The 24,966-nt window shown below is 36.9% G+C and overlaps 2 protein-coding genes across 2 annotated transcripts; both read right to left on the reverse strand.

The window, feature by feature from the left end:
• Positions 1 to 385: 385 nt before the first annotated feature.
• On the reverse strand, positions 386 to 940 carry LOC142170221 (uncharacterized). Its single transcript, XM_075232070.1, has one exon. It carries the CDS (start codon positions 938 to 940, stop codon positions 386 to 388), a length of 555 nt encoding a protein of 184 aa, XP_075088171.1.
• Positions 941 to 23,793: 22,853 nt separating this feature from the next.
• LOC142170222 (uncharacterized) lies at positions 23,794 to 24,342 on the reverse strand. Its single transcript, XM_075232071.1, has one exon. The coding sequence runs from the start codon at positions 24,340 to 24,342 to the stop codon at positions 23,794 to 23,796; it is 549 nt and encodes a 182-aa protein (XP_075088172.1).
• Positions 24,343 to 24,966: the final 624 nt, after the last annotated feature.

Genomic DNA, 24,966 nt, shown 5'->3' on the forward strand with positions numbered 1-24,966 from the left:
GTACATTCCTGTTCCCCTGCATCTGTGAGTCACCTTCTCCCAACACTGCAGAGTTAGTTGAACCATATCATCCTCTCCTTTTAGACTTGAAATCAGTTGGATATCCTACTATCTTATAACAATTCTCCCTAGTGTGCCCTTACATTTTGCAAAAATCACATTGGAGATTGTAATTCTTCTTAGGTCGAAACTAACCACCAGTAGTCCTAGTAGACATTAGTGCAGCAACTTCACTTCTTTCAATTGAATCATGAGGATTGGACATAGCTCTTTGACTCTCACATTCCATCAACATTGAGTAGGCCTTATTTACTGTAGGTACTGGAATCATCATAAGTATTTGACTACGAGCTTGTTCATATGACTCATTAAGTCCCATAAAAAATTATAGCAGCTTCAAATGTTCTATAAAAACCACAGATTCACCAGATTTTGCACAAACACATCCCAAAGCTGGGGCCAAACTATCAAATTCTGCCCAGAGTACTCGTATCTTCGAGAAATATGAGGATATAGAGTCAGTACCTTGATTAATCCTTGCAATTTCTCTATGAATTTGAAAGATTCTCGAGCAATCTATCTTATCAAATCGCTCCTTCAAGTCCTTCCAAACTTCACTGGCGTTAGAAGAATAAACGATCCCACTGAGTAATTTCGGTGAAACACAATTTATAATCCATGACAAAACGATTGCGTTGCATCGCTCCCAAAGATCTACGAGATTTGTACCAAAACGTTCCTTTTTACAGGTGTCGTCGATGAACCCTAGCTTGTTCCGACCTAGGATTGCAATTCTCATCGCTCGACTCCATACGAAATAGTTTTCTGGTCCTCGTAACTGAAGAGAAATTGACACAGCTCCCGAATTGTCAATTGAATTGAGAAAAAGTGGGTGATTGTGACTCAATTTCTCTGGTAGTTCATTGTCAACAGTTGCCATGGCTGAGCTCTGTCAAAATTCTCCGATGAAGAGCTAGCTAGCTGGAAAATTACTCTAGATGACCATACTTATGGCTGATTGCTCTGATACCATGTCAGATTTAGTGAGGAATATCGTTCATGGAGGATTGAGCTAAGAGCTTCTTCTTCTTCCTCTTACTGAAATAGAAAAATGAATTACAGTACATTTAACTTCCTAAACTACTATTATAAAACTAACACACTGACTAACTTAAGTTAGTTACTAACTTCTACAAATGACATATACACCCATCATTTTAAGTTAGTTTACACAATACTACCCTACTCCACTCTTACTACTCTCAACAGGTTGCTTTCTAAAGAATGGCAGTAGCAACTGTACTCAAAAGATACTATAATCACTTGTGTTTGCAAACAAAAGATCTTTAAATAATCTCTATGTCTTTTACACGACAAAGCACGTGAAGAACGCTACTGGTTTCTTCTTTCAATCTTTTCACATTTCCAGATACCTCTAGAGTTAGAAATACTTTATAGAATTTTCTTGTTGTTTAACTAATTATAGGTGCCTCTTTTGATAATTGGAACACTTCAATCGACCAAATTATCAACATACATTACGTGATTTTTTTCTATCCAAATTTTGGTAGGCAGAATTATCTATACCTAAGCTAGCGTGGGAGATAGCACACACTCGATAGAGTAATCCTGAATCTCACAGTTACAAAACTTTATGGTTACCCGTCTTCAAGACTTCAACTATTGTAAGAGTGACAGGGCACAACTAAACAAGATTATGCCCCCATAACACTATTTTAACTACAATACATAAAATGATATGAATTCTTGCTTTGTTCTAACTTACATAATCCTAATTTTTGATCCATAGTTGAAATAATCACCAAATATTAATTTAAATTTTTGAAACAAATCTATGGAAGTACTGGCGCCAGTTATCTATAAATAAACTAATAAAGACCTTTAAGAAGATACAGATAAATATAAGTGTCTGTGTCAATCAAGACAAATGTCGGGGATCATAACTCTCCAAAAGGTTCTCCTAGCCCAAAAGATTTTTATTAGTTTTGAGCCAAGCAGGCTGGGCTGGACGAAGTGCACCAGTAGCCATTTTTAAGTTTGCTATTTAAAATATATTCATAATTCACAATGTATTTAAAAATTAGTTAATTCATCCATATTTTAGGACTAAGTATCATGAATTTTTAAGCTACTAATTTGAAATTCAGTACTTCGTGTCCTAAATGTTTGAGCTGCTAATTTGAAATTCAGAACATAAGATTCGAATTTCTGGACACAATTTCGAACTTTAAGACATGATATCTTGAAGTTTAAACTTTGAGGTTTAAATATCAGGATGTCGTATCTGGGATTTTTCCCTTAGGACTGAGTCTTCTATGTTGATTGCAGTCCATGCACGCGAGGTGACGAGTGCGTGCTCAGACTTATTTGTGAAAAGTTGGTCTTTTAGGATTCTTAGGTCCTTATATTCAGTGAGTATGAAGTTATTCTTGATATGATTAAGTTCCTATTTACTAGTTTCACCTCTACATGCTTTAATTAGAATTAATTGCTTTCAGGATTCACTCTTATTGCCTATTTTACTCTTATTTGACTTAACTGAAGATTTTACCTCTTCTACTGTCATGCTAACCTTCATAACTGCTTATCCTTGTTTAAAATTATTATTATCTCATCCTATAATTGTTTAGTCTTAATTTTGGTTGCGATTATCTTTATGTCGCTTATCCTTAATTGAATTGTTGAATAACATTCGTAATTGCTCAACCTTAAAAGAAGTTAGATATCCTATATTTCAGTTGACTTAGTATTATTTGGAATTATTTGCCTCGTGTTAACTTCCTTGATGTTGAATTGTATATTGTGGGATCATTGCTACATATTAGTTTTCCCTTATTGAGCTGTTCTCTTTACGCCTAGCATTCTTTACTATCGTTATTCCTTGTGAACGGGTTCTACCGTTTCTTTGTGATTTAAAGTTCTTGAGTTGATTTACTTGTAGTACCTTGTATTATTGTCATTGTTGTTGTTGTACTTGTTGTGGTGATGCACGAGGTTTCTGTCGTGCTGTAAACTGTCATCTCTGTTAGTTGAGCGACATATTTACTTTGGGACTATGGAACGGTGTTCCGGTAGATTTCCCTATTCTGCATAATTACTTTGGGATTACAGAATGGTATTCCGGTAGATCCCCATGTTCTGCATATTACTTTGGGACTACAGAATGATATTCCGGTAGATCCCCCTGTTGTACATATTTACTTTGGAACTACAGAATGGTATTCCGGTAGATCCCCCTATTCTGCAAACATTCTACGTGTTGTCCGTTCTTTTCCTTATGCTTACTAGCTGGTATGAACTATATTATGACACTTGTATAAGCATACACGTAGCCAAGCACCCTTCTCGGATAAGAGGTTTTCCTGATATTGTTGAGTATAGATGCACACCCTTATTTACTTATCTTCTATGTGAGAATGACTCTATTTGGTACGTGAGTCGTCAGTGCGATTATAAGGTGTGATGAGGGCATATGATACCAAGTGTTAGGGTTCAGGTATTGAGACCTGTGAGTTGTGATTTGTCCGGGGTTCGGTACCTCGCGGGGCTTGTTGACTAAAATCTGATGTGAAAGCGATCATAGTTGCTGAGTTGTTATTGTTCTTCCTGCACCTGTGATTTCTGATTTATGTTATGTTTCCGTTCACTCTTATATGTCATTATTATGGTACTCCGCTGATACTTGCCGTTTCGTTTCTTATTGCAATTACAGTATTGTTAATTATATTGTGTAGTCTTTATGCAGAAATCTGGTGTCATTTTCACAGCTGGGCTTAATAGAGATTTCGAGGTGTGCTCCAAAGCCCACTAAAACCACTCAATAACCTTTCAGTACAAGTCGATTAATATAATGGAAAACTACCGGCTATGTCCATTTATAGGTAGCTCATTACAAAAAATAGCCAATTCATAAAATATTACTAATATTGGCCAATTAGCTATTTGTAGCAAAAAATATCAAATTTTTGCTTTCTTTTGAGTGTGTGTTATTAGAATAGATTGGGTACATCTTAAGAAGCTTGAATCTCAATTTTGTGATGATTTGGTGACGTTTTGAGGTGGTTTGAATTGAAAATTCGAAGAAAAAACTTTACATGAAAAAATAATATGTGTATCCAATTGTATCATTTATGTATCACATATATATCATATTTGTATCAATTGTGTATCACATGTATATCCATGTATACCTGTGTGTGAGATACATGCGTGATACATGTTTGATATATGTGTCGCAGAAGAATTTTTTGAACTCGATTTAATTACAAATTTTGATACAAAACCAGTCCAAATCACATCCAATCTTCCTCAAATTTTGTATATTGACTTATCTATATGTTTTCAATGAATTTCAACTATACCCATTGAAAAAGTTCCTTTTTGCTTATATTTTTGGAATATTGTATATATTTTTTTGTATTTTATCAGCTTATTTGCTACCTCATCCATGAAATTTCCTTTCCGTCTTGCATCTAATATTGCTAATCACGCTTGAAAATATGGAAGGTGATTTTTGCATGTGATTCTTTGAGAGAAATAACCTTATTTATTTGGTTTTTCAAATGTTATATGTACTTGGCTAGTTTTGATAAGTCTATAACTAATGGCTAAAGGTTGGTAAGTTGAGATTTATTTGGGACATTTGTGTAAGTTTCCCTAATATAATATAAGTCAGGAAAAAATTTCGGTGGTTTGATAAAAAAAGATTTATTTGCCATTGAAGTTGTAAATGTGTTTAGGCCAACGTTAGAGCTATTTTTAAGAGCTGTCAAAGTCATTTCATTAGGATACTTTTATTCTTCTTTTCTTCACAGGTACTAAATATTTAATGAAGTAAGTAATATGACCAATGTTTTAAAAAGCGGATGTGTGAGACGAGGCATTTTACCTCTGACGAAGCGAGCCCTGAGATATGGAGCGTAAGTCCCATGGATCTTTAAGTTTTACTAATTTCAAGAATTTTAAAATAGTATAAAATAAAAAATAATTATAAAAATTACATTAAAATCATAAAATTATAACAAATAACCTATTTAAAATATTTATAAATTATAATTCAACTATGAATAATACTAAAAGTATGACATATGTCATAATATGCAAATTAGCTGCAACGTCGTTACAACTCAAACATCAAAAGTAATGTATCGATGTGAAATCTTATATGTATCTCTTAAGGAGTAATGAATCTTGAAAGAATTTCGATATTACAATTTGATTTGTTTTTTAAAAAATACACTTTTTATTTTATATGCTTTCTATTTGAAAGAGAATTTATATAAAGACATAATTCATAATTTAAATATGATTCTCTAGCATTATTTATTTTTAAGTTTCAATAAATTAATAAAGTAACACATAATTCACCACACTATACAATGATAACAAATAATTTGTAAATAGTTACTAGCTAATACCGAGCTATTAAATTAATAAGTATTGTATCTCGCAAACATCAAAAAAATAATATTTAGGAAAATAATTATTAAAAAATTATGGACTATTATGTAATAAAGACATAACAAAAGTTAATAAATAAATACTTTTAAATGAAAAAATATTAAAATTTACGATCATAGCAGTCGTAGTGGATAACGTGCAATAATTTTTATTTTAATTATGACGTAAAATACTCTCAACTTAATGATTTATGATTAAGAAAAAAGTAATTTTGAATAGCCAACAATTTATTAAGAAAATTTGAGGATTTACAAGGTTAGTTACACACAATTGCATAAATTTTATTAGGCGAGCCCAGTACATTGGGTGTTGGGTGTGTCCGGGGCATAAACCTCGACGGCAGAGGCGTAAGTCTCACGGAACTAAGCCCCACACATAAGTCAGGGACGTTTTACGAGTGCTTCGCCCCAGGGCAAGTCCAATTTCTGCCTTTTAAGAGAATATGACTAATTTAAAACATAAGTACAAAGTAACAAACATTAAAGTGCTAATTAGTTTCTTCTTGCCCTTATAAATTTGTTTATCGGATTTAGACTGCCACACCCCTTTTTTACCTCACTAACCACTTTAAAATGATAAAGAGTGATTTTTAAAGCTCAAAAGAGTTTTCCAATTAGAAAGTGACAAAAATTTGTGTTCAAAAGGATTTTTCAGAGTCGCCACTTGACATTTGATTTCGATGTGTCAAGTCACCGTTTTAAAAAAATAATAATTTTTCCTTTTAAAATACTTTGGACTCCAAAACTAAGTCTGCACCGAAGATTCAGGTAAGAGGCTTCGTTTGACTCGGGAAAAAGGTGTTAGGCATTCCCTGAGTCCCGCAAAAGTCACGGTTGTATACTCGATCTAGTTGGCTTTTAAAATATTCGAATTAAGGTAAAAAAACACAGAAAAAGAAAAATAAATACACAAGAGGCTCGAGGTCGTCCCCACCTAAATATAAGAAAATAAAATAAGAGGAAAATACTAAAAGTCTATACTATGCTCACTCCACGAATATGTCATGGCCTCCATTTACATTCACTTCAGGACATACTCCGGATAAAAATAATATACAAACTCTAGGGGGCATACCCCTGTATATAACTAAAGGGAACAACCTCTTTTCTCGGCAAAATGAAAAGAAGCGACCTACGGTTTGCCTATCCGAGTGCGGTCGGCCTAAGCATGCTCCTAGCGAAGAAAGCGATAAAATAAATTAAAAGCAATAAAATATTTAAAGTCTAATTTGTTTACATGTGTAGTGTCACCTCCCACAACCCAATCAGACAAATCAATTTACTCTTTAAAGAGTATCTTAGGATTTAATTAAGATAAGCAATTCATCGTCACTAGTGATCACCTAAATGTCATTCCGAACCACAAAATCAAAGCAGTAATAAACCAAAGATATCCAAATACCAAATAAATCAGGGAAACCGGAGAAAGAAAAATCAAAATAAACCCAAACAGACTAACATCACATTATGAATCACATAGTATCAAGAATTGAAGATTAAGGGAAGAATAGACCTCTAGTGGAGCAATTTTCCTTTGAAATTGAAGAGTTTAAAACGCCAGAACTTGATTTATACAATAAGATCGAACCATCAAAATCACGAACCGAAACCACAGATGGGTGGCAGATTGACCGAATCCCACCGGAAAAACTCAAACCTTGCCGACGAACTCGAATCCTACTCGAACAAGAGAGTATCGAAGTACAAAGAGTAGACCAAAACTCTGCGTTCAGATCTTTCGGAGTTGTGCAGCGTAACTTATCGAGTCTTGTTGCTCTATTTTTGGAGAGACAAAAGAGGAACAAAATATGGTTATAATATTTTCGGTGGTGAAGGAGATGAATTTGTGGTTGACCCGCAAAACAAAGATGATGGATGGTGGCTTCTAAGGCTGGGATCTACGGTGAAGCTCGCATGGTGAAAACAGAAAGAAGAAGAAAAGCTGCAAAGATGGTGAAGCTTTTTTTTTTTTGGGATTGTGGCGTTGGTGGTTGCCGGATTTCCGACGGTTTGGTGGCTGGCGGCGAGAGGGTTGGGGTGTGGCTGCTATTTGTGTAGGAGAGGGTTATTCTTTGGAGAGGAGGAGATGAATGGCGGCTTCGAGGTTCAGGGGGTGTGGAAGGGTGGTCGTTAGTTGTTGATGGGGGTGGTCGCCGTCGTTTGTGGGGGTGCTGCTGGAGGAGGCGATGGTTAGAGAAGGGAGAGGTGGTGCGACTGGAGAAGGGGGGGTCCAGCGACGATTGGTGCTTCTTGGTGAAGGGGAATTCGGGTTCTTCTTTTTTTTTTTGGGGGGGGGGGGGTCTCTCTTAGGGTTAGTGAAGGGTCCTCTCTTTTTAGGGGAGTGGGGGTATGGGTTAAGGGATCAATTCCAAAAATAGGCCTAAAAAATAGATTGTTTAACCCAAATTTGATTCTTTCTCATTGAACAAGAATAAAAATACTATCAACATATATTAATTAATCCTACTTAAGTAGAAATAACTATTAAAATAAAACTAACCATTAGAACAAATTATTTTTGATATTTTTCAAATATCATGCTAAAAATAAAAATAGGATTAGATTAAAATCATCACAAAATTTAAATAATATTGCTACAAAAAATACTAATATTCTTGAAAAAGATATGTAGTGAGGTAAAAAAAACAAAGTGAAACTATTTTTGTATTTTCAAATTTTATGTTCTACTATTCAATTAAAAGTGAAAAATAGGCTAAATCCTATTAAAATAAAAATAAGTAAATATTTTTAAAAATACTACTTTTAAAATTTGCGCGGGTAAAAAATTACATACTTACAGCTGCCCCTCTTTACTTGGAAACACGAAGAGTTTTCAGAGCAAAGAAAAATAAGCAACGTAATTAATTTATGACCCGACGCTTATTCAAAAGAAAAGAAAGATGGGTAAAAGATTGTGACCGAGCCCTGGTATTTGAGCTGCCTACATATCCTTGGCTATAAAGGAATCAGGCCATATGTAGTTCAGAAGTGAATGAAGTTATGGAGTGTGTGGAGAGGACGAGAGAGTCGAGTGAGATACCGTTCTGTCGAGGTTCCGGTCTGCGGTCCTGTTATTACGTCAAATCAAAATCTAAAAGAACTAAGCAAGCCTATCAACTATGAGTTACAAGATTCCTATCTATAAGTCTACTGAAGCTTGATCTTGAGTCTTGAATGGTCCTTTATGCAGAATTTTGATTTGAACCTTGATGTTTTCTAGCTGCAAGTGTTGATTCATTCTTCCACGACTTCATGCAGTGCTCGTAACTTCAACCATGTCTTGAGTAGTTCACATCTTTCATCTTCTTCTGCATTTGGATTTACTTCTCTTTTTTTCCCTTTCATTCTGGATTGAGACTTCTTCTTTTGGTTATCTCGAATTGTCGACTCGCATTCTTGAGGCGAGCTTCTGCTACTTCTAACTTGATTTGAATTCTGAAATGACTTCCCTCATTCTTCAGGTGGGCTCCTGCTACTAATTTGAAATTTGGAGTAACTCTGAAAAGAACTTCCTCGTTCTCCAGGTGGGTGCCTGCAATCAAAACAACAAAACAAACAAAATTTTCTGCCCCGGTTTGCACTAGGAAGATTTTTGAGTTGTTAGCAAAACTGTAAATCACCTATTCTATTGATGCAATGATAAGAGTAAAACTAAAGACTCGACTAGGATGTGAGTCTCCTAGGGATGAACTCAAACGACTTAAACTAGGAAGTGCGTCTCCTAGGGATGAAACTTGAATGAACCAAACTAGGAAGTGTGTCTCCTAAGGATAAAACTCGAATGACTCAAACTAGGAAGTGCGTCTCCTAGGGATGAAACTTGAATGAACCAAACTAGGAAGTGCGTCTCCTAGAGGTGAAACTTCAATGAACCAAAACTAGGAAGTGCATCTCCTAAGGATAAAATCTCAATTTAGGAAGTGCGTCTCCTAAATAGTATAACCTGAAAGACCCAGACTAGGAAGTGCATCTCCTAGGGGTGAAACTTCAATGACTCAAACTAGGAAGTGCGTCTCCTAGGAATGAACATAAATAAACCAAAACTAGGAAGTGCATCTCCTACGGGTAAAATCTCAATATAGGAAGTGCGTCTCCTAAATAGTATAACCTGAAAAACCCAAACTAGGAAGTGCGTATCCTAGGGGTAAAACTTCAATGACTCAAACTAGGAAGTGTGTCTCCTAAGAATGAACTTAAATGACCCAAAACTAGGAAGTGCATCTCCTACGGGTAAAATCTCAATTTAGGAAGTGCGACTCTTAAAACAAAATATATCCTGAAAAACCCAGACTACGAAGTACGTCTCCTAGGGATGAACTTAAATGACTTAAAACTAGGAAGTGCGTCTCCTACAGGTAAAATCTCAATTTAGGAAGTATGTCTGCTAAAGCAAAAATATAATCTGAAGGACCCAGACTAGGAAGTGCATCTTCTAGGGGTGAAACTTCAATGACTCAAACTAGGAAGTGTGTATCCTAGTAATGAACTTAAATGACCCAAAACTAGGAAGTGTGTCTCCTAGGGGTAAAATCTCAATTTAGGAAGTGCGACTCCTAAAAAAATATAACCTAAAAGACCCAAACTACGAAGTGCGTCTCCTAAGGATGAACTTAAATGACTCAAAACTAGGAAGTGCGTCTCCTATAGGTAAAATCTCAATTTAGGAAGTGCATCTGCTAAAGCAAAAATATAATCTGAAAGACCCAGACTAGGAAGTGCATCTCCTAGGGGTGAAACTTCAATGACTCAAACTAGGAAGCGTGTCTCCTAGGAATGAACTTAAATGACCCAAAACTAGGAAGTGCCTCTCCTAGGGGTAAAATCTTATTTTAGAAAATGCATCTCCTAAAAAAGATATAACCTAAAAGACCCAAACAAGGAAGTGCGTCTCCTAGGGGTGAGACTGAGCTTGAGGAAAACTATAAACTAAGCTTGACTAAAGTAAAAACTGACGCTATTCTCCGGGCGGGACCCCTGAAATCGAGGAAAACTAATGATTATCCAACTTAACAAAATTAAATACTGACCCTATTCTCTAGGAGGGACCCCTGAACTCAAGGAAAGCCAAATATTCCGATCAACTAGGGAAAATACCTAGGAGGTATGGTTCTTCTCAACTAGGGAAAATGCCTAGGAGGTGTGATCTAGCCTTTGCGTAAGCAGAATTTGGGTATTACACCTGAAAAATTCAATCTTCCAAGATTTGATATGAACATAGCCTTCATCCCTATTTCAGACAAAGAAAACTTGTGAGTTTAAAACATGGTGGTTAGTTTGTGGCCTTGACTACAAGGGCGATTTCTCTTGCACTTGTCATGATCAACTTGGACTTCAACTTGGAAGACAGAGCTTGTTATCAGCCGACCGCTTTTCCGGACAACCCTTATCACAAGAAATATTCATGATTCATTCAAGTCCAATACCTTATGCCTGATGCATTGCACTCGTGTTCTAACATTCACCAAATATTTGCATTTTACATCAATCCCAAAGAACATCTATTACACCAACTCAATGCACACACTATTCTCTTGTGTCTTATGTTATTTTGATGTGCTTTCCAGACTCGGCTTTGTGTGATTAAAAAGCTGGTAGCAGATTTTGAAGTCATTTCTAACTTGTTTTGACAAAATAGACTCAAAAGAGATTAAAATAAGAGGAACAAAATAAGAAAAAAAAACGAGAAGAGATGGTATCTAACAAGAAAAAATTTTTACCTAGGAAAAAGAACAAAGTAGAAACTAATCTTATTTGAAGGCCATCTCCACTAACCATGACATACATTTTGAATTAAGTGGTCTGATATGTCAAGCGAGTCTAATCTTCAACTCTTGTTATGCCTCTAAGTTGTGAAACTGGGCTTCAGCGCTCCAATTGTCCTATTTGATCCACAATCCTCAGTTGACTTGTAGTGCCCTGAAGGGTTTTCACCATCAAGCCTCTATCATTTTGCTCTTTTTCTCAACTCACCGTCGCTTTACGGTGCCCATGAGGGTTTTCACCAATAAGACTCTCACATTTAATTATTTTCTCTCTTTGTGCCGGGAATAAGGTATTACCCATGATACAGGAAGATCATATTTTTACACACGCTTGATTTGGCATCCTCAAAGATTGGGCAGAAGGTCTTTCTTTGGACCGTAATGTAGACTTTTAGACAGGGTTAGAAAGAAAGGGTGGCATGAATTCTCAAAATAATTTAAGATGAAAGGGTTCAAAATTACAACTTTTGGAATCAGATCTTTTGGCAAAATTAAAATTTCTGCCCCAGTTTCTTGGAGTCTGGGATTTTTTTTGGATTTTTTCTTTGATGGGACCGAACCTCAGAGTAAGACTGCCTACATATCCTTAAAAGGAATCAGGTCGAACGTAGTTCAAACATAAAATTGGTTTATTTTGTTGGTTTTCTTTTCCTTTTCTTTCTTGTCTTTTTTCTCTTTTTTTTTCTCTTTTCTCCTTTTTTTTATTTTCTCCTTTTTTTTCTCTTTACCTTTCTTTTGCCTTTCTAATCCCTAACTCCACTTCTGATTCCAAAAGAGGGGTATGAAATAAAACAAATTAAGGCTCAAAAGGGGTAGTAAAAGATAAAAGTGTTTGGGTAGCAAAATAAAATGTCTTCGTCATACCGAACTTTAAAAATGCCAAGTACAAACATGCAATTGAGGGTAAGCGAAGAAATTATACATAGTATCTATTGATGGCATCAACACAAACAGAAAGTGTCGACGGGTAATACCTTTGTCCCAATGAATGATCATTTCCAGTTCGAAGCAGACTTGACTCAACCTTACCTTGATATGGAAGAATGCATTTCAACACTGACTGATCTACCTCAAACTGTTTGAGAGACATTTTTTTGTTGTATGCTCTTATCAACCTCTTGATTTCCCAGACTAACTGCCTCAGTTTCACTTAATTCAAGCTTCAGGTTATCTCAGAATGCGTGAATCTTAACTTGTTTCCTCAAATGCATCCTTTTATCATATTCGAAACTGTGTCATTGCTTCTTAGACTAACTTTCAAGACTAGGCTGTGAATTATACGTGCATGTTATGTCACTAGAGTTAGCATGAAAAGAACTATAAAAGAAAAAGTAACCTAAACAAAAACTGACTAGAACTAACAGAAAACAGGAGATTGCATTAGATAGATAGTGAAAAGGGTTTGAACAAAACAAGCAAAATAGACATGGGTTACAACCCTGGAATAATCCTAGATAACACTAAACGAGTTACTACAACTAAACAAACTAGGCAAAATAAGAAGAAGAAGAAGAAGAAGAAGAAGGGTTTGAGCCACAAGACAATATCTGGATTACAACGCTGAAATAACCCGGACAACAGAAATGACAACAAAATAAACCACCAAAACTCCTCCCTGGCTAGCCAAGAAAGGAGTGTCTTTCCAATTACCAAGCTCGACATCTTAGCCACTGAGTTCCACATCAATATTACCAGAACCTCTACAAGTCTCCATCATGTTGACCTTAGCAAATAGATTTTGGGTCCCTTTTTGCCAACTCGTTCTTAAGATCAACCTCTAGAACCGAGACTGATAGCACTGAAAAATTTGCGGTAAGTGGACCTCCAAGGTATTCAGAAGAGTTCTCATATTCCTTTTCCACATGAATCATGCCCGCCATATGCGTCTCATTATGAACAGGCAATGGACTTTGGCTAGTATCTGCTGCATTTGGATTTTGCACGGTAATGTCACCTACATCAATAAACTTCTGGATTGCTCTTTTCAGATGCCAAAACTTTTCTATATTGTGCCCCGGGTCATTAGAACAATATGCATATCTTTGAGAAAAATCAAAATTCTTTGGAAGGGGGTTCAACATTTTTATCTGAATCGGCTTCAACATGTCCAATTGCCTCAACGTATGGAATAGACTGGCATATGATTCTCCAATAAGAGTGAAAGACTTTTCTCTTTGCTGTTGCCTTCTCATTTTGTACTCCGTCCTTGGTTGGAACCTCTTTCAGGTAGGTGGTTGATATGCTTGTAGAGGTGGGTAAGACATTTGTGGAGGAGGTGCAAGCTGTTGCAGGTTTCGTGGGTGTGGAGCATATGGCGGTGCATTGTGGATAGAGTACTAGGAAGGTGAGGTATGACTTTGGGGATTTTGTGGAGGAAAGTACCATTAATGAGGATTATCTGGAGTACGAGGATATTCATGAGGTCGGTATTGAGGCTGAAAGTGTTTAGCAGGAATGCCCACTGGATCCTGTCATTGGCGGGGCTCAGCAACATCTTTTCTATCAATCGGAGGACTTACCCGAGAAACTTGTTCGTTCCATATGAGCCAAAACTCCCTAAAACTTCCCTCAAGTTTCTTTTCTATCTGAGATAAGGAGGAACGGTCTGGGAGAATGACTACATTGTACTGATAGTGCCAAACAAAATCATGAGCCATGTCACCCCATGCATGCCACTTACTGACATACCTCTCCAAGGCTTCCCCACTCAAACTCTCACTGAAATTCGCCATCAACAATTCATCTTTCCCACAAACACTTCTCATTTCACTGCAATAACCCCTCAGATGGGCTACTGGATCTCCACGCCCATCATATAAGTTAAACTTTGGTATTTTAAACCCCGAAGGCAGACGAATATCCAGAAACATACACAAGTCTATAAGACATGCTATTTCCCATCTCTTGCATGTTCTTTAAGGATTGTTCTATACCTTTCAACTTTCTAGATATCTCATGTTTCTCCACCGTCTTAGCAGGCTTTCCAGTTTCACCGGGAGGCTCAAAATGAGGAGTGTAAGAGTATGGATCCGAGACCTTGAAAGTGGGTACTGGAGCATAGTGTTGGGCATTGGGGACTTTGAACACAGTCTCGTTAGAGGATCGAGGAAGAATAGGTGGTGGAGGAGCTATAAAAACACGAGTAGTCAAAGGAGTTGGAAATGAGGTGGTTTTGGGGGTGGAGTGTGAAAAGGTTGTGGGGAGATATAAGTAGCAGAGGGAATCTGGATTTGTGACAGTGGCGAAATGGTAACGAGGCTTTCAGTGTAGTTAATGGGAAATAATGGCGGAGGACGCCCACTAATCCAGGCTTGGTACATTTTGGCCATCTGTCTTTTCAACCTTAGGACCTCTTATTTCAACTCAAATTCTGATTCAACAATCTTCTTAGGCGAATCGACAACACCTGTGTCCAAGTCTTTGCTAGCCATGGCTACCTTGCTCTTTGACCTTGTGTTGTACGAATGACTCGCTAAAATGCCACAAACTAACCACCTTCTGTTGTAATAACCATTAAAGTACCAAAGAGGAGCAAAACAAAACCAATATGTTAGCGTTAGGGCATTTATCAGAAAGAAATATCACATTGAATACAATGCACCTAGCAACAATTAATGGTTCTAGAATGACTTCAAGGGTCACAAGGTCATTTTGCATCATCCCAATTTTGTTCATTTCAATCTTCTCATTTCTTTCTTTTCTAGCACTTCTTGGCTTGCTCATTTTCTTTCTTCTCTTTTGTTTTCTTATTATCACTCTATTCTTTCCTCTCATTTCTCACATCCCGTAATTTCATTCTCTTTTTCTTTTTTTTTTTAATAATGATTCGATCTAACCCTATGTAGGTTGCCTATGTATCATGTTCCACATGAATCAGACCAAGCATAGTACTGTAAAAGTAATGGACAAAATAAACTAAAAACAAAAATCTTTTTGGATTTTCATTTATAACTTTTTTTTCAAATACAAATGGGAAGTATGATGACAAAAGACTCGACAAACTACTAGTCAAGACAAGAATGTAAAAGAAAACATGAAAACAGACTCAAAATATAAAAAGTCTCTTCAAACAAGCTCCCAAATGCGATGGTCCTGCGGTATCTGTCATGCTCGAGCTCTGGTACATGGATCCATGTTTGAATGAGAAAAATAAGACCAAGTAGATTAGTGACTCAAGACACTATGCGACACCACGACACCTTCTATTGGATGCAAGGCATGATTAAGGCTATTTTTGTAAAATGACCTACGTGGCCAAATGTGGATAGAGTGCAAAATCAACAAAGGTGACCTAAGACATGAAAAAATTACTTTGGAAAAATGACCCATGTTGTAGAAATGGCCTATGTGGCCAAAAATGGCTAGAAGTGCAAAACAGCCGATGTGGCCAAAAATGGCTAGACATGCAAATTTGACCAGGACGAGCCTAAAGTAAAGAGATACCTAATTGTGGATTCAAGACTCTCCAGACACAATTAAGCAAGCTAGTTTACGAAATTAGCCTTATTTTGCAAAACGGCCGATGTAGCCAAATGTGGCTACACAAGCAAGATTTGGCTACGACCCCCGAAGCCAAGAACCTAAGACTCACTAGGAAGACCGGACCCTATGTGGACCGCCTACGTATCCCACCTCAAAAGATGAGAATCAGGTATGCGTAGTTCGGGAAGATTGGATATGGGAGAGAATTTTTAAAAAAATAATTTGGAGAAAACATATTTTTTGTCTTTTTTGAAAAATGACGGGAAAGTGCAAAATCTTTTTGAATTTTTCATTTTCATTTGTTTGGTCTTTTTATTGAAATAAAATTGTGAAAGAGAAATATAACTGGGCCCTACTTGCTTTATTTTTACACTTCACCCTCTTTTCTTTCTCATTTACCCTCAACTATCATTGGTCCGCCAAATGACCCCTTTTACCCTTAAAGAATGCAACATGTAGTATATAGGGATGATTAAATGCCTTTTTGGGCATGGGCCCATTGTGACATAATTTGGATAGGCCTCCTACAAAAGGACAGATGCCTGGAACCAAGCCCTACTAGGTCTAAATGACAAAGCAAATAAGAATGACCTAAAGAATGACCTAAGTTTGAGGTTCACTAACAAGGCAATTCGGGGGAGCATACTGTCGATGGTGGCTACTCAAGCTTTCCACCTACTCCATACGTCTAATGGCGCCCCTCCTAAAATAAGGGCAACTCAACAAAGAGTTCGTGTATGCGACACATACTAAGAGACTTGTTGCAGAAAGAAGACCCATGATATGAAAATAATGACAGTTATAAAGCGATAAACACATGAGGAAAAGCGATAATCACATAACCAACAAAACAGAAAATAAGACAAACAAACAAAATAAACAAAGTAAATAAATAAAACAAATACCTCAATCGAATATATTAAAAGCCAACAAGATCAAGTATCAGCTCGAACCTGCAAGTCCGTAGCAGAGTCGCCAGAGCTGTCACACCCCTTTTTTACCTTACTAAACCCTTTAAAATGATAAAGAGTGATTTTTAAAGCTCAAAAAGGTTTTCCAATTAGAAATTGACAAAAATTTGTGTTCAAATGGATTTCTCAAAGTCACCAACTGACATTTGGTTTCGGTATGTCAGGTCACTGTTTTTTTGAGAAAAAAGGATTTTTCTTTTAAAACACTTTAGACTCCAAAACTAAGTCTGCACCAGAGATTCAGGTAAGGGGGTTCATTTGACTCGGGGAGAAGGTGTTAGGCATTTCCGGAGTCTCGTGAAAGTCACGATTGCGCACCTGATCTAGTTGGCTTTTAAAATATTCAAATTGAGGTAAAAATACAGAAAAAGGAAAATAAACATACAAGAGGCTCGAGGTCGTCCCCACCTAAATAAAAAAAATAAGAGGAAAATACTAAAAGTCTATACTATTCTCACGCCACGATGATGTCATGGCTTCCATTTACTTTCACTTCGGGGCATACTCCGGATAAAAATAATATATACAAACTCTATGGGGCATTCCCCTATATATAGACTAAAGGGAATAACCTCTTACCTCGGCAAAATTAAAAGAAGCGACTTACAGTTTGCCTACCCGAGTGTGGTTGGCCTAAGCATGGTCCTAGCGAAGAAAGCGATAAAATAAATAAAATAAATTAAAAGCAATAAAATATTTAAAGTCTAATTTGTTTACATATGTTGTGTTACCTCCCACGATCCAATCAGACAATTCAATTTACTCTTTAAAGAGTATCTTAAGATTTAATTAAGATAAGCAATTCATCGTCACTAGTGATCACTTAAATGTCATTCCGAACAAAAAATCAAAGCAGTAATGAACCAAAGATATCCAAATACCAAAAAAATCAGGGAAAGCGGAGAAATAGAAATTAAAATAAACCCAAACGGACAAACATCACATTATGAATCACATAGTTCAAGAAAATGAAGATTAAGGGAAGAAATAGACCTCTAGTGGAGCAGTTTTCCTTTGAAATTGAAGAGTTTAATACGCCAAAAATTGATTTATACAATAAGATCGAACCATCAAAATCACGAACCGGAACCACAGACGGGAGGGGGTGGGGGTGGGAAAGAAGACTTTGAAAAGTAATTTTCGAAAGAAAAGTTAGGGAAATCATTTGAAAACTCAAAGAGAGTACAGATACACAACGAATATAAAGAGATCGGAGAAAAACTCAAAGGGTTAGGGTGTTAGAAGAACCCTAGAGATGAGAAAGGCTTTGAAAAGGTCACCGATCTGAGTCGGAGAGGTCAGAATTTGTGGTTGACCGGCAGAACAGAGGTGATAGGCGATGGCTTCTGAGGCTGGGATCTAGGGTGAAACTTGCATGGTGAAAATGGAAAGAAGAAGAAAAACTGCGAAGATGGTGAAGCTTTTTTGGGATTGTGGCATTGGTGGTTGCCGGATTTCCAAGTGTTTGGTGGTTGGCGACGAGAGGGTTGGGGTGTGGCTACTATTTGTGTAGGAGAGGGTTATTCTTTGGAGAGGAGGAGATGGCCAGAAGCTTCGAGGTTCAGGAGGTATGGAAGGGTGGTCGTTAGATGTTGATGGGGGTGGCCACCATTATTTGTGGGGGTGCTGCTGGAGGAGGGGGTCCGGTGGCGGTTGGTGCTTCTTGGTGAGAGGGAATTCAGGTTCTTCTTTTTTTTTGCAGGGGGGGGGTCTCTCTTACGGTTTGTGAAGGGTCCTCTCTTTTTAGGGAAGTGGGGGTATGGGCTAAGGGCTCAATTCCGAAAATGGGCCTAAAAAATGGAATGTTTTAGCCCATAAAATTAAAATGGGATTAGATTAAAATCATCATAAAATTAAAATAATATTGCTCCCAAAAAAATTAATATTTTTGAAAAAGATATGCAGTGAGGTAAAAAATTAAAGTGAAACTATTTTTGTGTTTTCGAATTTTATGTTCTAGTATTAGATTAAAAGTGAAAATAGGCTAAATCCTATTGAAATGAAAATAAATAAATATTTTTAAAAATACTACTTTTAAAAGTTGTGCGGGTCAAAAATTACGTGCTTACATAGGCATCCGAAATTGACTTTTTTGATTAATAAATTTATGGCGGAAGTAAGGTTCCATCAGAAGGTTCTCTATTGTCACTTATCTAGGCTCAGAATTTGAACTATTTAATACAACAACAAGAACAACAGCAACAACAACAAACCCAGTTTGATTCCAACATGTGGGGTCTAGGGAGGGTAGTCTGTACGCAGACCTTACCCCTGCCTAATGCAGGTATAGAGGCATTTGAACTATTTAATCATCGGCGAAAAATACTCAATTTCTTTCATTTTATTTGACACTATTTTTTTATTATATTCTATAAGAATGACACGTTTATATATTTTTTTAATAAATTTCTTTTATAGGTAAACAAATGTTATGACGTATTTAAAATTTTATAATCGTATAAAATATTATAATATGATCAAACCTATAAATTTTAAGTTTTAGTAATTTTTTTTAGATTTTATTTTGAGTCAAAATGAGAAGAGGGAGTACTCATTATTGCTCCTTATAAATATGCTTACCTATCTCAACTCTGTCACTTGCTTTCATTTCAACCCCCCACCCCCCCCACTTTTTTACTTAGAAATGAATTACTAATTATTTCAAGTTGAAGTTTAAATCCTTTGTCAGAACTTGTGAAACAAACTTCAACAATCAAATAAATAAGATAATTTGCAAGTTGACGTTGTAAAATTATTTGTAAGTGAAATAATTAAACAAACAGGTAAATATAATCTTGCGTATGGACCTGTGTGGTAGCTACAATAACTCGATAAGTTGGCGACCTAACATTAAATTTTTTGGGAGCCAAACCTTTCTTTTTTGCTTAATTAATGGCTAGTTTTTGACAAGTATGAGAAAAGATATCTTGTTGGAAAGTAGAAACTTGAACAAAAGTATGCTGAAACAATTCTCTTCTTTTCATAAAATTATTCACTCATATGAATAATTCGGAGAAAGAAGCTATGTTTAAGTTGTAAAAATATATTAAATAGTGTGAGTCTTCTGAAAAAATCGTACAAAATTGATCCAAAACGAATAATATACTGTCACGTTAAAAATTACATTATCTTGCTTAGACCAACAATGTCCGCTATTTGGAGTAAAAGGTAGCAGGGGAAAGGGTGATCTGTTCATGTAGTGGGTTTCAATGGAGGAAACCCTAGCTGTACAATAGAGAGAAAAGGGGAAAAGAAAGCATCAGAAAAAATATCTATACGATGAATAAATCTTCTAACGTCTTATTTCTGAAATACAAGTATTTGTATTTGTATTACAATGTGGCTATCTCTACAAAGGTAAAATGTCTAAAGAATATAAAAGTTATGCGCTATGCGAGTATATTATTATACAGGCCGCTGAGAGAGGATTGGGCCTGATTTGAAGAAGTCCGAAACTGAGGCCCAATGTGCGCAACACCCCCCCCCCCAAGCTTTGGGGGTGATAACACTCCAAGCTTGCCTAGTCAATGACGGTGATAGAGGCCTATAAGGGGCTTGGTCATGATATCAGCCAATTGGTCAGCACTTGCAACATAATGAAGGGAGATCAAACCAAAAGTAACATTGTCGCGCACATAATGACGGTCAATCTCGATGTGTTTGGTGCACTCATGAAAGACTGGGTTCTTAGAAATGTGTAGGGTAGCCTGATTTGTCACAAAAAATAGGAACATGATGAGAAATAGAGACACCAAAATCAACAAGTAACCTGATTAACCATGACACCTCAGCAACTACTTGTCGAAGGGCTCTATATTCAACCTCAGCAGAGGACAGTGATACAGTTTGCTGCTTTTTTCTCTTCCAAGAAATAGGGAAGCCACCAAGAGTAATAAAATAACTAGATATAGATTTCCTGGACATAACACAAGCTGTCCAGTCTGAATCAGAATAAGCCTTGAGAGTAAATTCAGCACCAGGAGAAAGAAGAATGCCCATAGTTGGGGTAGCAAATAAGTACCTCAAAATATGGATATCAATAAGCTTGTAAAGGTCCTGAGGAGCTTGGAGGAATTGACTGAGGTGTTATATTGAAAAAGCAATATCAGGTCTTGTGTGTTGTAGGAAATTAAGTTTGCCAACTATCCTCCTATAAGTACTAGGATCAGATAGTGGCTCCCATATATCGGTTGAGAGATTGACAGAACTATCTAGAGGAGTGACCACAGAGGAAAACTTCTGGCGATGGAACTCTGAAAGTAAATCAGAGGTAAATTTGTGTTGATTCATAAGAAAATCAGCAACAACCTTAGTAACTTCCAGGCCCAAAAAATAGTGAATAGACCCTGGGTCCTTGATTTTAAACTGAGCATCAAGGAAGGCCTCGACAACATTTAGTTCAAAAACATCATCACCAGCTAGAAGGATGTCACCAACATAAACAGCTAGAACTGTGAGGGAATTGCCAGTGGACTTGAGGAATAAAGAATAGTTATTTTTACTCGGAATGTAGCCTCTACTGAGCAAGTCCTCAGATAGCTTAGAAAACCACTGTCTAGAGGCCTGCTTGAGTCCATATAGAGACTTCCTTAACTTGCAAATCAATGGAGAAGAGGAAGAGGGAGATGTGGAAGAAAATTGCAAACCAGGAAGGATCTTCATATAAACTTCTTCATGAAGATCACCATGTAAAAAGGCGTTGTTGACATCAAGTTGATAAACAATCCAATTTCTCAAGGCAGCAACAGTAAGAAGGCATTTAATGGTGGTGAATTTAACCACAGGGGAAAAAGTCTTATTGTAATCAATGCCTTCTTTTGAGTGTCACCCTTTATCATTAATTTGGCCTTGTACCTTTCAGTGAACCATCAGACCTTTATTTGATCTTGCAGACCGATTTGCAAGGTATAAGCTTCTTGTGACTGGGAAGAGGAACAATGTCCCAAGTGTGGTTTGCATCTAAAGCATGGAATTCCTTTAGCATGGCCTCCGGCCAAGCAGGATGAGATACGTCATGTTGGTAAAACTGGGGCTCATGCATGTGCAAAGAAGTGGAAGTGACCTTAGAAACTAGAGAGGTAGGAGCCTTAAAAGCAAGAAATGGACAAACATAATCCTTTAAATGAGGTGGAGGATTATTGATCACGGAGAAATGTCTGACAGGGAGAGAAACATAAGGAGTAGGAGGGATAGCAGGCGAAGAAGGAGAAAGAGGATCAGTGGTAAAGGAAGGAGAATGAGAAATAACAGGAGGAGAGGGAATGGGAGAAGGAAAAGTAGCAGAAGTGGGAAAAGGAGGAGAGTTAGGTAAATTTACAAAAGGAGAAGAAGAAGGAGGAAAAATTTGTGAAGGAGTAGATGAATAAGGAAATACATGCTCATAAAAGGCAACATCCCTAGAATATAGGATAGCATGGTTGTAAAGAGTTAGCAACTTGTAGCCTCTCTTGCTACAGGGGGTAGCCCAAAAAAATGCAAGAAAATGCTCTTGTCTGAAACTTGTCTCTTCCAGATTTGGGTGTGGTGGCATAGCATAATCATCCAAAAGATCTAATATAATCATAGTGGGGGGGGGGGGGGTGACCATGCAATTTTTCATATGGGAATATGTTGTTCAGGACAGTGGAGGGAAATCTATTGATGTGGTATGTGGCTGTGAGAACACATTAACCCCAATACTTGGTAGGCAAATGTGATTGGAAAAGCAAAGCTCTAGAAGTTTCTATAAGGTGTGCGTGCTTTCTTTCCACAATACCATTCTGTTGAGGAGTATGAGGGATGGTAGTTTGGTGTAGTATACCTTGGAAAGTAAAGAAAGAGTTGGACTCAGAACTAGTTCCTAGTTCAAAAGCATTATCAGAAATGAAACATTGAACTGAAGTGTGAAATTGAGTTTGAACCATAGACGTGAATGCCTTTAAGACAAAAAGAGCATTGCTTTTAGAGGAGAGTAGATGTGTCCAAGTCACCCTAGTGTAATCATCTACTAGAGTTAGAAAATACTTGAAACCATTGTAAGTGGGGGTATGGTAGGGGCCCCAAATATCAATGTGAACTGACTTGAAAGGGGCTGAAAAATAAATGGTATTGTCAGGGAAGGGCAGTCTCTGTTGTCTAGCCGTGGGACAAATAGGACATATAAAAGGCTGTTTGGAAGAGATTTTATCAGAAATGAAAGGAATGAATTTCGTCCTATGATAAGGCATATAACCCATTCTTTGATGCCAAAAATAGTCTATTTTATTCATGTGAATGGGTGGATTACAAGAGGGACTGGGGGAGGGGATCATTAACAGAAGTAGAACTAGAATAGGTAAAGGCAATAGAATCAGAAGCATTACATTGTGAAGGTAAGGAACAAAAAAGAGATTGAACATCATCAACAAGATGAAGGAAATACAGCCCATTATCAGCTCTACCAATTTTCAATGGTCTCTTCAGAGAAGGGCCCTGTAAAAAAATATTTAGAAATGGTTAGAACTGCATAACAGTTAAACTTTTAAAGCAGATGGTAAATGGAAATTAGATTGAATTGGAAAGAGGGAACAAGAAGAATATTGTGGAGAATTATGTCAGATCTAAGTTGTAGAGAGCCAATGGAGACAAATTTCACTTTGTAGCCATTTGGTAAAGTTATAAAATAAGGTCTAGCCAGTGGTGATAAATTGTGGAGTAAATTTTTGTTAGGGGTCATGTGATTTGTGGCCCCCGAGTCTAAGATCCAAATATCTATGGTGAATTGAGATGATGCACAAGCATGGAAGTCTACAGAATTAACTACAGAACTACATAACAAACTTGCAAAATTTGCATAAGCAGTGTTCTCTCCAGAAGATAGGTTATTGTTGTTGGCCCCATGGTAGATATGAGATTGATGCAGTAAACTCATAAGGTGTTGATATTGCTCTTGATTAAAACCATTTAAAGAAATATCAGGAGGTGTAGAACCTTGGGGAGAAGCTTATGGAAGACCAGAGGAAGAAGCATCAACATGCACATAAGAGGCTGATCTTTTGTTCTTATTGAACTTGAAATTAGGAGGAAATTCATGGAGTTTGTAACATTTTTCAATAGTGTGCCCAGGTTTTTGCAATATTTTCAAGATATAAACTGATTAGGTCTCTTCGTGTCAAATTGAATTCTTTGATTGAAAGCCTTCTGACTATTGTTAGGAGCAGAAGAAGCAGAGAAAGAGACAGATTCAGCAGAAAAACCTAGAGAGGATGCTTTCTCTCTTTGCTTTTCATCATGCTGCAGAATAGAGTAGGCTTTACTGACAGTTGGGAGAGGGGTCACCATAAGGATGATGCTTTTGACTGTGGAGTATGAGTCATTTAGCCTAGCAAGAAACCAGAATAGTTTGAGTTTCTCTAGGAATTTAGGAAGGGCTCCACATGAGCAAACAAGTCCGACGTAAGTTGTGTTCATCTCATCCCAAAGACTGCGTAGTTTGGTGAAATATGAAGCTATGTATGAGGTCCTTTGGGAGATAGAACCAATCTCCCTTTGGATTTGAATGAATTTTGACCCATTTGATTGACCAAACCTCTCATTTATATCCAACCATACCTCTCTAGAAGTGTCATACCCTAATACACTGGTAGCAATCTCTCTAGACAAAGAATTGGTGATCCAAGCAATCACCATATCGTAGCACATTTTCCAATAGGGGTAATAAGGAGAATCCTTAATAGGTTTATCATGATGGAAATTAATTAGCCTAATTTATTCTTGGCAGAAAGAGACACAAGCATGTTCTTCCTCCAAGCCACAAAACCAGTACCATCAAAAGGAGGGGAGACTAAGTGAGTAACAAGACTATCAGAAGGGTAAACGTACAAAGGATGTGAAAAATCTAAGGTGAAAGTTGAAAAACCCTCTGATGAATTGACTTCGTCAATAGCCATAAGCAAAACTCAATTTTAATACAACAAAGACAGAAATAAAAGATTATAAGGCTAAGATTGATGAAAGAAATACAAAAAATTGAGGCTTGAGGAAGATAATACAAATTTTGCTTCAATAACTCTATATCAACAGCAAAACTCTTCACGAGTTAACGAGATGACAGTAGAGGAAGTCCTCAACTACTATTTCACCATAGATGACAGTAGATACCTTGGAATTTCAGCAGAAAATGAAGCTTCTTCAAATGTTAGGGTTTCTTCGAACTTGTCGAAAACCACAGAATCCAACCTCGAGGCTAGGATCGAAAGAAAGAGGAGAACGAATAAAGTTTATTCACCCGCTCTGATATCATGTTAGAAGATC

Source organism: Nicotiana tabacum, chromosome 16 (genome assembly GCF_000715075.1).
Source record: "Nicotiana tabacum cultivar K326 chromosome 16, ASM71507v2, whole genome shotgun sequence".
NCBI classification, from domain to species: domain Eukaryota; kingdom Viridiplantae; phylum Streptophyta; class Magnoliopsida; order Solanales; family Solanaceae; genus Nicotiana; species Nicotiana tabacum.

Excerpts from the sequence above, each read along its gene's own strand:
- LOC142170221 (XM_075232070.1), bottom strand. The coding sequence starts at position 940 with ATGGCAACTGTTGACAATGAACTACCAGAGAAATTGAGTCACAATCAC.
- LOC142170222 (XM_075232071.1), bottom strand. The coding sequence starts at position 24,342 with ATGGTGATTGCTTGGATCACCAATTCTTTGTCTAGAGAGATTGCTACC.